The following is a 15,953-nucleotide window of genomic DNA, read 5'->3' as shown; positions in this document are numbered from 1 at the left end:
AGCCAAGGACACTGAACTCCAGGAAAGAGTTGGCGGGGGCACGTTTGGGCACAGGGCTGCGATTGGGCCGATGACCAGGAGAGCCTGGGGGTGCTGAAGTGGAAGCTTCAGGCTCCAGTGCCCAGTCACTGACTGGCGGAGGGACCTGGGGGAGCCGCTGCCTCCCCCAGGGCCACAGTGTCCCCTCAGTGAAGTAGAGCTGAGCTGAATGGCTCTGATGACCCCATGGATGTTCTGATCATTCCTAGCACCATTCTCTCTCTTCCCCTCCGCCCCTCCCGCTTTCTCTCCTGCCTTTGGCTACTCCTGATGCACCAGGGCCCACAGAGACACACAGAGAGAGGCAATGTCTTTGATTTGCTTTATTTGGCCCGTGTGGGAGCGGGGAGCAAGCTTTGGGCAGAGCCGAGGGTGTGGAGGGGAGATCCGGGCCGGCACTGTCCTCGGAGGCGGAGGCGGCAGGAGGCGCTCACGCGTCCATCTGGCGGAGCTCCCTGTGGGAGGGGCAGAGCGTGGCAGTGGGAGTGGGCAGTCCTCATACCCCCAGGAGGCCTCAGGCAGGCCCTGGGCCCCTGTTCTCCCCCTACCCACCCCCCAACCCACCTCCACCCCCATTTCAGCCCCAGGGAGCTGGCCCGGAGGACAGGGAACCAAACCTACCTGGGGGCAACCTCGTCGGGGGCTCCCCACTCCGGGAAGTTCAGCGGCGTTTCCTCCTGGTCTCTTTTCCCGTACCTGGGAGGAGAGAGACGCTGGGGCAGGCCGGCACTGCGCCCAGGTGCCAGCCCACTGCCTCCTGCCTGCCCTTGGTGCCATCCCCCAGGGGCCCAGGCCTGGTCAGGAGAGAGGTTCTGTGGAAGGGCCAGGAGCTGGGACCCTCCCGCTCCGCCTGGCGCACACCTGGGCCTGGTCACCATGTTGATGTATCTGCGGAGCTCAGCGGCGTACTGGGCCAGCTGCTCCGGCGTGGCATGGTCCCCTGGGTACACCGGCTCCAGCGGGGCCCCCGAGGCAGCCCGCGGCGGCTGCAGCAGCAGAGCCACACACGTGGACAGGAGCAGCAGGGAGAGGCAGCGGCGGGCGGCAGCCATCTGAGGAGCGAGGAGCGGGAGGGCATTGGAGGCAGAACCCACCCAGCCCCCTCGCCCGTCACCTGCTTCTCCGAGCCTGGCGCCCAGAGGGCCAAGCAAAGAGCCGCTGGGCGGGACCTGGCCGCCCCACCGCCTCGACACTGCCTCAGAGGGCAGAGGCCGCTCCTTCCGTAGCAGCAGCAGCCGGAGCTCAGCCGGACCTCCGCAAGGAGAAAAGGCGGCAGAGAAGGAAGGGGGCATGGGCAGGAGGCACAGGACGCAGGATGTCTGTGGCCTGATGGCTCTGAGCAGGCAGGTGTGCGGTGGGGGTTGGAGGAAGGGGTTGGTGGGAAGAGTGCTGGGGGCACACACAGAATGAACGTGTGAGCCAAAAGACAGAAATCAATAGCCTGAGGCTTGCTACCCCCTTCCCCCTGCCTCCCGCCCCCCGCCAGATACAGATACAGATGGTCACGGACACACACAGGTCCCAATCACTCACCAGGTCAAAGTCACGCACACATTTGTGTCCACAGCCACCACCAGCCACTCCACACGCACATTTGCAGTCTTCTGGACACAGACTGCTCTTCCAGGTGCGAGATTTGTCCAGATGTAGAGCCAGACCCACACAGCATCTCCGGTCTCCAGAGGCCCCCAGTCCTGCAAACCATCAATTCTTCCCTCCCCCACCCCCATCCCAGGCCCTAGAGCCAGGGAGTCCCCAGACCTTGGGGCAGGCCGAGTCCACTCACCCTGAGTCCTGAGCAAGAGGCCAAGCAGGTACCTGCCTCAGGCTGGATGGCCCCTGCTCTCCGCCTGCCCCTTTATAGTCCTCAGCGCCCCGGAGTGCCCGCCTCCTGCCAACCTCTCCCTCCCCAGCCCTCACACCCTCCTCCCCAGCCAGGCGTCTCCCTGGTACCTGCAACGCCAGCAGCTCACGGGGCCAGGGACAGGGTGGGCCAGGCCGTGCTGTGAGCGCCACGCTCAGCGGTGTAACGGGGAAAGTGAGCTACAGCGAGTCCCCTGTGGGCCCCCATCCACCATGGGGCGCCAAGAGCAGGCTTGGTCCACGGAGGACGGGGTTCTGGGACCTCAGGATGAATGAAAGGTCTTGATCGCAAGCCTTGGAATAGCACCCCCTCCCAAGGATTAACCCAGCTGAAACCAGTTTGGCTCAGTGGATAGAGCTTCAACCTGTGGACTGAAAGGTCCCGGGTTCAATTCCGGTCATGGGCATGTGCCTTGGTTGCGGGCACATCCCCAGTGGGAGGTGTGCAGGAGGCAGCTGGTTGATGTTTCTCTCTTATCGATGTTTCTAACTCTCTATTCCTCTCCCTTCCTCTCTGTAAAAAAATCAATAAAATATATTTTTTAAATATGTAAACTCCACACAGCCGAAGCCGGTTTGGCTCAGTGGTAGAGCGTCGGGCTGCAGACTGAGGGGTCCCGGGTTCGATTCTGGTCAGGGGCATGTACATTGGTTGGTTGCAGGCACATCCCCCTGGTAGGGGGTGTGCAGGAGGCAGCTGGTCAATGTTTCTCTCTCATCAACATTTCTAGCTCTCTATCCCTCTCTCTTCCTCTCTGTAAAAAATCAATAAAATATATTTAAAAAAAATAAAAGTAAACTTGGAATAGCACCCCTTCCCAAGGATTAACCCAGCTGAAACCAGTTTGGCTCAGTGGATAGAGCTTCAACCTGTGGACTGAAAGGTCCCGGGTTCAATTCCGGTCATGGGCATGTGCCTTTAAAAAAAATAAGCCTTAAAAAAAAAAAAAAAAAAAAAAAAGGATTAACCCAAAGCAACCAACGGATTCTTTCGGCAGAAAGTTGAGGCTGGGGTTCTGAGACCAGGGGCGTGGGATGAGACTCCGGACTCCCTTTCAGTCTGTTCCTACAGCAAGGTGGGAAGCGGGGAGGTGCCTCGGGGAACCGGGAAAGATGAAAAGGAGTGGGGGCCAGGGAAGGAGAAACCCACTCCCTGCCTGGTGTGTAGGATGCAAATTAGAACGGATGGGCCTGGGCTCTGGAGAACGGGTGTGTGTGTGTGTGTGTGTGTGTGTCCATTTCTGGTAGCCACCTCAGAGCCCCATCCCAGGGGCTGAGCGATATACATCAGCATCGTTGGTAAAGCCTTGAATTTCCCAGAGTGCTCCCAGCTCCATCACCTCCCTGAGTCCCTGCAACAACCCATTTTACAGATTCAGAAACCAAGGCTCAGAGCCATTCAGTCTGACATAACCCGTCCGTGGTAGATTCCGGGCTTGAAGTAAAGTCTGCCTCCAAAATCCGGACTCTCTTTTTCTAAGTGGGGCTGTCAGACTTTTGCTATAATTTCCCCACTTTTTGGCTGAGACACATGAGGCTCACCGAGGCGAAGACACTTGCCCGAGATCGCACCGCTGTCTAGGCCTCGAGCTCCGAGCTCCGGCCTGGATTCCCTGCCTCAGCGGCCTCCACGTCTCCCTGCTCTGTGTCCCGTCCCCACCCCAGGCCAAGGAGCAGCCGCGGGCTGTGCCTGAACCACATACAGAAGCCTGAGAAGGACGGAAAGGACCTCTCGCCCCTGCCGTTCTGCTGTCCCAGGTCCAGACGCGGACCGTGTGTGTTAGGAGAGGAGTGTGGGGCAGGAGGAGTGACGACTGAGGCGATGCCACAGGAGTCGGAGCTTTGATTTTCCTCAAGGCGATGAGGAAGCATCGGTTCTGCTTGTTCCTCTCCATTCTGATTTCCGGCAACAAGAACAACAATGCTTCCCCAGACACCTTCCTTTCCACACAGCAAATGTGGAGGTGCTTCTGTCTCCACAAGCCCTGCCTCTCTCTGGTCCTGGGCTCTGACCGCCCAGATGAAGGAAGCTGAATTCCTGGCGGGTCCCAGACGGGGCCACTCATGAGGCCCGCAGAGGCTGCAGCGTGCCACCAGGGGGCGCTAGGCTCCAGCCGTCGCTGGAAGGGTCTGAGCTCCCCAGGACCATAGCCGGGTGAGACCCGTTCCTGCCACTGTCCCTGTCAGGCCCCAGCCCCCACAGACAGATGGTGGATCCGGGGATTGACTCCAGCGCGGAGGCCATTTACAGTTTTGTAAACAGCTTTGTCACTGCCTAAGAAGCGACAGGCACTTCACAATGTCAACGGAACCTATAGCTTTCAGGTTCCTCCTCTGCAAACAACAGATGCATCTTCTGGGCCCTCTCCGCACGCTGTAATCATCGGATGTGATTTCTGAACCGCGTGGCCGTGTCCGGAACGGCGTTGGCTGGCTCTCACTCATCATCAGTTCCCAGGACTGGTCCTGGCCCTGCTCAGAGAAGCGTCAAGTGCTCTCCTGCAGGTGGGCTAACCGACAGTGCCAGGGGCCCCTCCCCCTGCCCAAACCCATGCCCTTCAGGACAGGGTGATGGCCACTGGGCAGCGTTGAGGATGGAGTGAGGGCTGAGACTAGGAAGGGAACACCGAGACCCCTGGGGTCACAGGATAAAGACAAGCGTACACCCCGTCCAGCATGGTAGAGTGTCGGCCTGTGGACTGAAAGGTCCCAGGTTCGATTCTTGCCAAGGGCACATGCCCGGGTTTCGGGCTCAATCCCCAGTGGGGGGCATGCAGGAGGCAGCCGATCAATGGTTCTCTCTCATCATTGGTGTATCTATCTTTCTCTCCCTCTCCCTTTCTCTCTAAAATCAATAAAAATATATATATATTAAAAAATAAAATAACATAAAATGGGATACACTGACTATACTGTGGTTTTGGCTTGCTTTTTTCTTTTTCTTCTTTTTTTTAATCCTCACCTGAAGATATTTTTCCCCATTAATTTTCTGAGAGAATCTCGAACTTCACTGGGACCTGTGTCTTCTGCTAGGTCACATCCTAGGTCACGGCCCCAGGTGGTGTAAGCCACACAGCAGGGAAGCAGCGTGAAGAGTCCTGATCATCTGGGGAGGGGTGAAGTGAGAGGGGGCTGATTGGGGGGGCCCACTTTAGGGAGCACAGGGTCCCATAGCTCAGCTCTGGAGTCAGGCAAATCCTGGGTCAAACTCCGCTTTAGCCTCTGTGGCCAGAGCCAGTGATTTCATCTCCGAGCCCAGCTGCCATGTGAAAGGTGGATCATAACCGTCCTGGTAAAGGTGAGGATTTAACGATATGATGCCTGGAAGATGCTCGGCACCACTGCCAGCTCATTGTGAGTGCTCAGCTCATTGTGAGTGCTCAATAAAACGCTACCTTTTATTGCTATTATTTGCAATAAAGAGATTGGCAGATAGAATTGTGCACTCGAGACTTATATAACGTTTTTAACCAATGTCACATCAATGCAAAAAAATTTTTTTAAAAATACATTTTATTGATTTTTTTACAGAAAGGAAGGGAGAGGGAGAGGGAGCTAGAAACATTGATAAGAGAGAAACATTGATCAGCTGCTTCCTGCACACCCTCTATTGGGGATGTGCCCACAACCAAGGTACATGCCCTTGACCGGAATGGAACCTGGGACCCTTCAGTCCGCAGGCCAATGCTCCATCGACTGAGACAAACTGGTTAGGGCAAAAATTTTAAAGGAGATTGGCGGGATGCACCCTAAATGTGAAGAGTGGATTTACATTTTGCAATGGGATATTTATCCCCAACATTTTATTATGAAAATTTCAAAGTTACAGCAAGTTGAAAAGACTGTTCAGTGAGTGTTGTTTGTGAAATGTAGGATGGTCTTCTTTTCTTTTTGCTTGTCTATGTGTGTGTGTGTGTGTGTGTGTGTGTGTGTGTGATTTCAGGCCATATATTTATTTTTCTTTCTCATTTTTTTATTAAGGTATTATATGTGTACATATGTTTCTATAGCAGGCATATGTGACTTGGGTAATTAAAAAAATGTTAACCAGAACAGAACCAAAGACAACCAGCCCCACAGCCAAAGTCACTGCCTCCCTCGGTTCTGCCATTGACTGGCTTCAGAGTCTGCCCCGTCTCATTAGGAATTCTTCCAGCCACTGGGCCACGTGACCGCACACCACCTGTGCCCACAGGACGCCGGGGGAGATTCTGCCAAAGGCGTTCTTGAAGCCCAGATTCCAGGCACAAGAAGGCTGTGGCCCCTCCATCCCAACCAAGGAATTCCGTGGACAGGGAAATCAGGTAAACTGGAGTGACCTGCTCTTCCCTTCCACACACCCGGGGCCGGGGATGGTGGGAAAGAGCCTGGGTCCGGAGTCAGAGCGCTCTGGTTTGCATTTCACTTGCACTTCTCCGCTGTGTGGCTTTGGGCAAGTTGCCTGGCCTCTCTGAGCCTCCCTGTGAAAGGGGAACAATAACACCTGTGTCACAGACTTCTTTTGACAACGAACATAATGGCTAGGTCTGTCTCCCTCTCCAGCCGAACAGTGGTCCCCGCAGCCCGGGGCTCCCTGTCTCTGCACTCTGGTGTCTGGTGCAGAGAGGGACCCTAACTTCACCCCCTATCCCGATATCCCTTCCCCTCTCACCCATTCTCTCCCCATCTTTATCCACCATTCTCACCAACTCCCTTTCTACATGTTTCCTCTTCTCCTTCACCCTGTACCTCCCCCTGCCCTCCCCGCTGCTCCCCTGCCCAGCTCCAGGGACAGACTCCATCCCCCACCCCATCCCATGTCCCCAGAGCCTGGGGGGGGGGGGTGATAAAGCGGTGTTGACGCACTTACTGCATTACTGTCAGCGGCTGCATTAGCTCTGAGGACGCACAGAAGGCCATTAGCAGTGACAGCCTGTCATCCGTCAGAGGGGGCGGAGGGGGGCCGGAGAGAGGAGTCAAAAACAACACGACAGGCCCACATCTGCTCCCTCCCGGTCCTCCTGCTCCCGCCCCAACCTTGGCTGCACTTCCCCAGGTTTTGCCCCGATTCCTGCAGGAGAGGGAAGCCCCCGGGGACCAGCGTTCTGTGTGTCCTGCACCAGAGCGTGGGTCTCTGGTCACTGTTCACGTCCAGCATAGAAGGCCGCTGGCAGCCAAAGAGGAACTGGGGGGCAGAACTGACAGCCCTGGGTGAAGGAGGCAGTGGGGGGTCCCCTCCAGGGACTCTCCGACCAGGGCCCCCGCCGGATGGAGCCCCCGCTCTGGGCCTGCTGCTGCCCCGCTGACAGGCAGCCGGAGCGCCCTCCCGGGCACCCAGAGGCCCAGCGGCGGTGCCAGGGGGGAGAGGGTGAGGTGCCCCGTTAGGAGCAGGGCCTGGTGCAGGGGGAACCCGGAGGGCTGTGCCCGGGGCGCCCCCCACAGGACAGTCCCTGGGACCCCACTGCCCGCGCTGCCCCCTCCCTCCACCCTAACTCTCACCCAGGGACCCAGGCCTCCCCTCCGACCCTCAGGTATGTATGGCTCAGGCGCGGGACCTGACAGCACCCAGGGCGCACCCACCCCGCGGCCCCGCGCCCACAGGCTCCGCTCCGGCCATCGCCTGCCCCCTCCGGGGCCTGGGCCCGGGCGGGCGGGGCGCTGTTTGCGCAGCTGAGAGCCGCCGTGTACCCAGCGGCCGGCGGCGCTGCCTCCGCACCTGGGGCGCCGCCGCCGGAACCCCCGCCCCGCGGATCCGGCCGCGCTGATAAGGCCCCGAGGGCGGGAGGGGGCCCGCTCCCCGGCCCCTGCCCCCTCCGATCGCCCCGCGGATCCGGAGAAATGGCCGGGCCGCCGCCAGGGCCCCTCCCAGGGGAGACCGGGCCCTTCCAGCGCCTCCCCTGCTGCCGGCCGCTCAGCCGCCTCTCCGGCCTCCCAGGTCCATCCGGCCCTCAGGCCGGGCCCCGCACCCCTACCCGTCCTGCCCCACCCCACCCTACCCAACCCCACCTCCACCCCACCCCCATCCCAGGGTGGTCTACACAGTCAGGGACCCACGTCTTTTGGGGGTTTAATATATTTTTGTTACTTGAATGCATGCATATAAGAATAACCAACGGATGCAAAACATTGGGAGGTGGGGGCATGTATGGGAGCGGGGGGGGGGGGGGAGCAATGGTAAGATATGTACACATATAACACCTTAATAGAAGAAGAAAAAAGAAAAGAAATAAAATAGGAGATATATATATATATATATATATATATATATATATATATATATATATTCCAGAGAGGAAGAGAGAGGCGGAGAGAGAAGAAACATCAATGATCAGAATCACTGATCGGCTGCCTCTTGCACGCCCTCTCCTGGGGATCAAGCCGTGACCTCGGGCTTCATAGGTCGACACTCAACCACTGAGCCTCCCAGTCAGGCCGGGGACCCACGAGTGGCCCTGGGTTCCTAGCAGGTGGAGCAGGAGGCTCCCCGGATTCCTAAACGCCACCACCGCCCCTGCTACCGCTGAAAGCGTCTGCCTGGGGAGGCTTCCCTGGGGCTCAGGGCGGCCTGAGAAGCTGCTTTTGTTTCCTCAACAATTTCCCAGCCACGGGAGGGCGCTGGGGGCCTGAACCTGGGGCGCCTGAGCCCGAGCCTGCAAGGATCTCCTCCCAGGATACCAGCTCCCTGTTCACTGAGGAGGAAACTGAGGCACAGCGGTGGGCGGGCTCCGTGAGGCCCCTCCGTGCCCTGCCCGCTGCCTCTGGGTGGCAGGCCCTCCGTGCCCCCGGAGGTCACGGCCATGGGTTGTCTCCAGTCTGGACCAGCGCCCGGCGGGACCTCACATCTGGATTTTGCTCCCAGTGAACTCGGGCCTGTTTGCAGGAGGTGGCGGTCCCGGGCGAGGCACTGCCCTGGACTCAGCACCCTGCCCCTCCGCCCAGCCGCCCACTCACAGATGGGTCTCAGGTCCAGCGGCACCAATTGCTTTTTGAATCCCAGCTCCACGTGTTTGCTTCACGGCCGGCACATGGCTAAGCTTTCCACGTGCCATCTCCAGAGCGGCCCTACAAGGACCGAGTGTTAGCTCCATCCTGCTGGTGAGCAAACGGCGGCTCAGAGAGCAGCCTGCCCGGGCCCACAGCAGCGGCATCTGGCTCCGGCTGAGCGCCCTCCTCTGCTCAGGCATCTCACGGGCCCGCGGCCAGCACATCGCTCCGGCCCCCGTGTCCACTCCTCCTCGGCGGCCAGCACAGAGGTGGGCGACGTTGGGCCTGAGCCTTGTCTCTATTACCGACATCCCCAGCCTGGCCAGGGCGCTCCCCTCCCCGCTCCCCTGCCCTTATTAACTGCACCAGGAGCCTCCTGAGAAGACCAGTCCCCCCTCCCCGCGCTCTCTGGCTTAATTACTTCTCCTCCCGGCGGTAATGAACATCTCTGAGCCTCGGAGGAGGCAGGAACCTTCAGCGGGAGCAGTGCCTCCACGGCTCAGCCCCACCTCCCCCAGCCCTGTCCTTCGAACCCGGACACAGGCCCAGCCCCGGCCCCGGCCTCAGCCTCGAACCCGGACACAGGGGGCACCTGTGTGTGAGAGACTCCCAGCCCCTCGGCCTCCCTACCCCGGTGGAGTGCAGCCCCTACGGGCAGACCCTGAGGCTCTGCTCTGGATCGGGGGCCCAGATCCCCAGCCCTCATCCCGCCATCTGCCCACAGGCCTGGAGCAGCTTCCCACGTGCGCACATCCCACAGGCCCACACACAAGAACAGGCCACTCTTTCCTTCCGTTCGTTCAGCCCGGAATTCCCTGAGCACCCGCTCGGGGCCAGCCCCTGCTTCAGGCTCTGGGACCCTGACAGGGAGACAGACAGACAAGGTGTTTGCACGCTAGGAGCTTTTGGTCTAGCAAGAGCACAGCCCCAAACAGGCGAACAAACAATAAATGAGATTTTCACTGAGGGGAGAGTGAGGGCCCGGATAGAGAGAGAGCGTGGGTAGCAGGGAGAGCAGGGGAAGAGGGCTCATATGCCTCCATCCCACCTGCTTATTCCTACGAGGAAAGTCCGCACTGCGGTCTGCATCCCCCACGCCTCAAGGCCAACACGTCTCACTGGACCACCGCCTCCCAACACCCAGGTTTCAGCCACATGCCAGCTCACCCGTCACCTAACACAGCCCTAGAGGGGACGGAGGGTGAACGCGAGAGCCCAGAGCCATCAAGCCGAGGAGGGCAGATGCCCAATCCTCCCTTTCTGATTTTTTCCTTTCTTTTAAAGAGGAATTAAAAAAAATTTTTTTTAAATTGATTTCAGAGAGAAAGGGAGAGAAAGATAGAAACATCAATAATGAGAGAGAATCACTGACTGGCTGCCTCCTGCATGCCCCACACTGGAGACCGAGCCCACAACCCAGGTAGATGCCCTGACCGGGAATCGAACCCTGACCTCCTGGTTCAGAGGTTGATGCTCAACCACTGAGCCACGCCAGCTGGGCCCAATAGCACGTTTGTTGGTTGTTGTTTTTTAATGAAAGAGTCAGCAGGCTAATATATATATCTCCATATGGCAGCAATGATGAAGGGTTAATATCTTTTAGATATAAAATGATAATACAAATCTCTAAGGAAAACAGTAGGATCCCCAAGAAGATAAATGGACATGAAAAAAAACTTCAGAAGAGGAAAAACAGCATAAGAACAAATAGTCAGCAGCACATGTAACCAAAAAGGACAAAACATGAAACCATGTTTTACCTGGTAAGATTGTAAAGATAAACAGATAAAGAGCCGGGCTGGTGTGGATCTCACCATTCCTGCGCTGGGGACTCCACCCGGGCCTGGTACCGCGTGCCCAGTCCGACATTGCCCCCTTGTGGCCATAGTGTGAAACTACAACCTGCCGGATGCCGATGGAATCTCCGTCTTCTACCCACTGAAGACAGAACAGGGAGTTTAGGATCTGGACCTGAGTTCCCTGCGTCCAAGAGGCTGACTGTTCATCAAACTATGACAGTTTCCTGAGCCCTGATACCCCACAACCCTTCCTACACGTTAACCTGACCTTGGGATTGCACATAATAGGATTAACCACAAGAACTTTCCAGAAGTTGACCCTTCGTTTTTAACATGTAAAGACACACAAAAACATACAAGAGACACACACGAACATGACCCCAGACCTCACAGACATGCAGCACCTCCACACACTCCTCTCCTATGGGGAGCACACAGATGCGCAGCCCTCAGGGAGCTTTCAGCCATAGGACAGGAACTGCCACCAGCTCTAAACAACCTCACCACCGCCTCCTTCACACTCAGCACCCCTCCGTCCGGCCCCACTGCAGCATCTTCACCTCTCCCTTCCCACCTCCTCCTGGGCCTCAAACTCACTAGGGACATCCCCATATTGGACACCACCTCTTTAATCTCTAGGGACCAGCCCACATCTCTGCTCCACTATTTTTTGTGCTTAAGACACGTAGAACCTCTTGGGGTCTAGTTAAAATGCAGGTTCTCATTCAGTAGTCTGAGAGGGGGCCCCCAATTCTGAATTTCTAGCCAGGTCTTAGGTGGTGCCATGGACCACGTTGAGTCATCAGGCTTGCTTCTTTCTCTGACCACAGTTCACCCAGGAGTTCCATGCTATGGTCTCATCCCAGGCCCCTCCCCACCCTCTGCCACCTGGCTTCCCCACCAGCCCACTGGATGAGGCTCCAACCAACTGAGTCACTGGGCCAGAGCTGGATAAATTCTCTTAAAAAAAAAATATATATATATATATATATATATATATATATATATATATATATATATTATTGAATTTTTACAGAAAGAAAGGGAGAGGGATAGAAAGCTAGAAACATTGATGAGAGAAGCATCGATCAGCTGCCTCTTGCACACCCCCTACTAGGGATGTGCCCGCAACCAAGGTACATGCCCTTGACTGGAATCGAACCTGGGACCTTTTAGTCCACAGGCTGACGCTCTATCCACTGAGCCAAACCTGTTTCAGCTGGACAAATTCTTTTATCTACCTACCTACCTACTTACCTACCTACCTACCTCTTTGAGTCTCTTTTCTCCTAAATGTCTCTGAGAGGTCTCAATTGAGATGCTAGTCTGTCAGCAATATTTCTTACACTTCTTTTTTTAAAATATATTTTTTATTTATTTCAGAGAGGGAAAGAGAGAGATGAGAACATCATGATGAGAGAGACCATTGATCCGCTGCCTCCTGCCCCTCGACCCGGACATGTGCCCTGACCAGGAACCGAACCCTGGCCTCCTGGTTCACAGGTCCACTCTCTAAAGCCACACTAAAAACACGTTTTTAAATGTGTACATATTCATCTTTCCCACTCCTGTTATTTTTTTTGTAACATGTTTGTTGAAGAAACCAGATCATCTGTCCTATAAATTTCCCGTGGACCGGACTTGCTGACTGCATGCCCCCGGAGGACTTCTCCTTTCCACCGTAATGTCTCCTTCCCCCATTTCACAGGTGAGAAAACTGAGGAGTCAAATGCTCAGAGAAGCCCGTGGCAGCGGCCAGGCTTCTGACTTCCAGCCAGAAAAACAGGCTGCATCCTCAGAGCACGGCAGGGCAGGGCACATGCGTGTGCTCACACAGCTGCGGCTGAGTGAGCAGGCCTCCGTGCACGCCCCCCTCACACCTTCCGGTGCACTCTGACACGGTGCCACCCGTCTCCCCTCCTCACAGGTGGGAAGGGCCGCCTGGCCAGTCCCAGGGCCAACCTCGCAAACACAGATTCTCTGACCCTGGACCAGCAAACCAGAGCCAAGCTCCCCCGCCCACAGGCTCCACTGCTTTCTCTGTCCTCTCCTCATTCATTCATTCACATCGCTAGAGGAGTTTGGCATGTGCATGCATGTGGCCGAGAGCCTCTGTACATATATGGGCAGATGGGTATGTTCTCAGAGGGGGGTGTTTGCTTCTAACGCTGTGGTGTGTGTGTGTGTGTGGTGTGTGTGTGTTTACAAACTGTACATTCATGTCCCCAGATCTACGTGTTCCTGTAGTTGTCAATGGCTCCAGCTGGGTGTACATTTGTGTGTTCTCAGTATCTTTCCACTTATGTGCGTGTGTTCCTACGGATGACACAGTGGCTGAGAAAGCCTCTGTGGTCATGCACAATACAGATGCACACTGTGTCTGAGAACCTGTGCCCATACAGCTTGTGTCTGCACACACCTCTCTTCTCTGTGAGCACGAGTGCCTGTGTGACTAGATGGTATGCGGTCTGTGTGTCTCTGTGCACCTGTGTGTCCACACACCTGTGTCCCTGTGTGCGTCTCAGTAGATGGTGCGGGTCTCTACGTTTGTGTGCTCAGTACCTGAGGCTGTGCCTCCCCTCAGGGGCTGTGATTGGCTCTCAAATGCCGGTGTCAACCTGGCCCCTCACTGCCCAGATTCCTGCCACCTCCGTGCCCACCTGGAGTGGCGGCAGGAGGCTCTAATAACGGGGAACGGGGACCCTGCCAGCCAGCTCCTGTGCCCAGGGCCAAGGTCCCTCTGAGGGCAGGTGTCTGCTCCCAGCATCTCCAGCACCCACGGCCTGGGGCAGCCTGGTGGAAAGCCAGAAACCCGATGTGGGGCACATGGACAACAGGCTTTGCTCTGAAAAACAAAACAACCGCCAGCGTCAGATTGGAAAAAGATGAGAGTGGAATACAGCCCAACAGGACCCTCCAGGCCGGCGGCTCAGAGGGCGTGGCGGGGCTGGGTGTTGACCTCAGATACCTACGCTCATCTCCCCCAGCAGCGGGGTCAGGACCCCCGCCAGGGCACTGGCTTCTCAGGGAGAGGCAGCGGGGACACAGTGGACCCGGGGTCACTGCTGGGCCTGTTAATCATCTCCCTGGGGGATCCCTGGGCCCCATTGGCTGCCTCGGGCCACGGCCCTCTGGCTGAAGCCCAGAGAGGGAAGGAGCCTTCCAGCCAGGGTCCGCCCCGTGTCCTGGGGAAACGGGGCTGATGTCATTGGCTAGGGCAGTGGTCAGCAAACTCACTATCAACAGAGCCAAATATCAACAGTACGACGACGGAAATTTCTTTTAAGAGCTGGAAACCGACTTCTGCGCATGGGCCACGAAGGTTCCATCGCACTGTACGTGCAAGCCCGCACGTGGTATTTTGTGGAAGGGCCACACTCAAGGGGCCAAAGAGCCGCATGTGGCTTGCGAGCCGCAGTTTGCCAACCACTGGGCTAGTGAAATGAGTGTGCCCTCTGGAAGCCCCCAGTCTGAGAAGGGCGGCATCAACCCTGCCCTCAGGGAGCCCCTGGTTGAAGGGAGAGACCACCCATGCCCTCACGGGGACCCTGAGTTGGCAGGAGGCAGGAGGCAGGACTCAGCCACAGCTGGGAGAGGGACTGGAAGGGGCGTACACTTAGGTGGGAAGGAGCAGAGAAAAGCCATGCAGGGCAAGAGACCCAGAGAAGCAAAGGGGAGGGATCCTGAGGGGGGGGGGGGGGGGGGCAGGGAGGAAGGCATTCTGGTCAGGGGCTCTAATAGAAAGCCCAGGAGCGGGCACATCTGAGGTTGGGGGCTCCGAGGGCAGCGGGAGGAAAATGATTGTGTCCCCGGGCTAGGACCACCTCATCTGGTGGATTCTGGGAAGAGAGAGAGAGAGAGAGAGAGAGAGAGAGAGAGAGAGAGAGAGAGAGAGAGAGAGAGTATTGGGGGGGGGGATCCCCAGAAGGGGTCGGTCGGTGTGCTCTCCCAGCATCCTCTGGGATACTCAGGAGAGACAACAGCCCAGGCCATGGATCCCCATTGGGCAGAGCCCCAGGAGGCCTATCTCCGGGCAGGAAGGAGTGAGCCGAGGTGGGGACGTAGGATGCCTAGGACCTGGCCATGGCACTCCAGCTGTGTGACCTTGGCCAGGACAGCGCCCTCTGCAGGTGCTTTTCCTGCTCCATACCAGAGGGTGGGCCTCAGGGATCAGAGTGCACCTGGTGTGGGGTGTGCACAGGGAGAGTACACCAGGTGCTTAGAGCGGCACAAGCAGACAGTAACAAGTAACAATGAATCACATCCTGCGAGTCTGTGAATCCTCTTTAATTCTTGCTCGGAGCGTGCATCGTGAGCAGAACTGCTTTGCTTCAAAGACCAGCTTCACCGCTTGTGAGCAAAGTGACTGTGGCCCTCACCTGCATCTGTGCCTCAGATCCCTCATCTGTAAAACGGGGATGGTGGTTATTCTTAAGACTTCCTTTTGGCCCTGCAGGTGTGGCTCAGTGGCGAAGCATCCACCTGTGAACCAGGAGGTCAGGGTTTGAGATGTTTCTAGCTCTCTCTTCTCTCTAAAGTCAATTTTAAAAATGCGGGTTTTGTTTTTGTTTTTGTTTTTTTAATATATTTTATTGATTTTTTACAGAGAGGAAGGGAGAGAGACAGAGAGCCAGAAACATCGATGAGAGAGAAACATCGACCAGCCGCCTCCTGCACAACCCCTACCAGGAATGTGCCCGCAGCCAACGTACATGCCCTTGACCGGAATCGAACCCGGGACCCCTAAGTCTGCAGACCTATGCTCTACCACTGAGCCAAACCGGTTTCGGCATGGGTTTTTTTTTTTTTTTTAAAGACTTTATTCTGTATATGGTCAGTGATTCTGGCCTTTTAGTTAGTTTTGATATGAAAAAAGTTTAAAATTTAAATAAGAGATTTAATGCTTTTAAGGAGTGATTTGAGGCTATGACAAAAGTATTCAAAGTAGTACCCAGCGGCTGGTATGGAATAACCCTGGTAACTTCATGATTCCAGACTTCTGTGAGCTGGGACCACAGGACGGAGGCGTCCGACCTCCAGCAGCATCCGCTCCCCCCTCGGACAGTAACTGCCACTTGCTCTCCCCTCTTGCCTCAGCCGGACTCCCCTTTATATTTTTAAAATATACTTTATTGATTTTTAACAGAGAGAAAAGGAGAGGGATAGAGAATTAGAAACATCGATCAGCTGCCTCCTGCACACCCCCCACTGGGGATGTGCCTGCAACCAAGATACATGCCCTTGACCAGAATCGAAGTCGGGACGGAGGACGCTCTAACCACGGAGCCA

General features: G+C 56.5%; 1 protein-coding gene across 1 annotated transcript; it reads right to left on the bottom strand.

The window, feature by feature from the left end:
- Nucleotides 1-355: 355 nt before the first annotated feature.
- PPY (pancreatic polypeptide) lies at nucleotides 356-1,933 on the bottom strand. Its single transcript, XM_036451186.2, has 4 exons — nucleotides 1,826-1,933; nucleotides 901-1,091; nucleotides 661-735; nucleotides 356-494 (listed from the first exon to the last, which is right to left on the bottom strand). Exons 2-4 carry the CDS (start codon nucleotides 1,089-1,091, stop codon nucleotides 470-472), a joined length of 291 nt encoding a protein of 96 aa, XP_036307079.1. The 5' UTR covers nucleotides 1,826-1,933; the 3' UTR covers nucleotides 356-469.
- Nucleotides 1,934-15,953: the final 14,020 nt, after the last annotated feature.

The sequence above is a fragment of the Pipistrellus kuhlii genome, unplaced genomic scaffold, assembly GCF_014108245.1.
Source record: "Pipistrellus kuhlii isolate mPipKuh1 unplaced genomic scaffold, mPipKuh1.p scaffold_m20_p_22, whole genome shotgun sequence".
Taxonomy (NCBI): domain Eukaryota; kingdom Metazoa; phylum Chordata; class Mammalia; order Chiroptera; family Vespertilionidae; genus Pipistrellus; species Pipistrellus kuhlii.
This window is presented reverse-complemented; position numbering and strand designations above follow the sequence as displayed.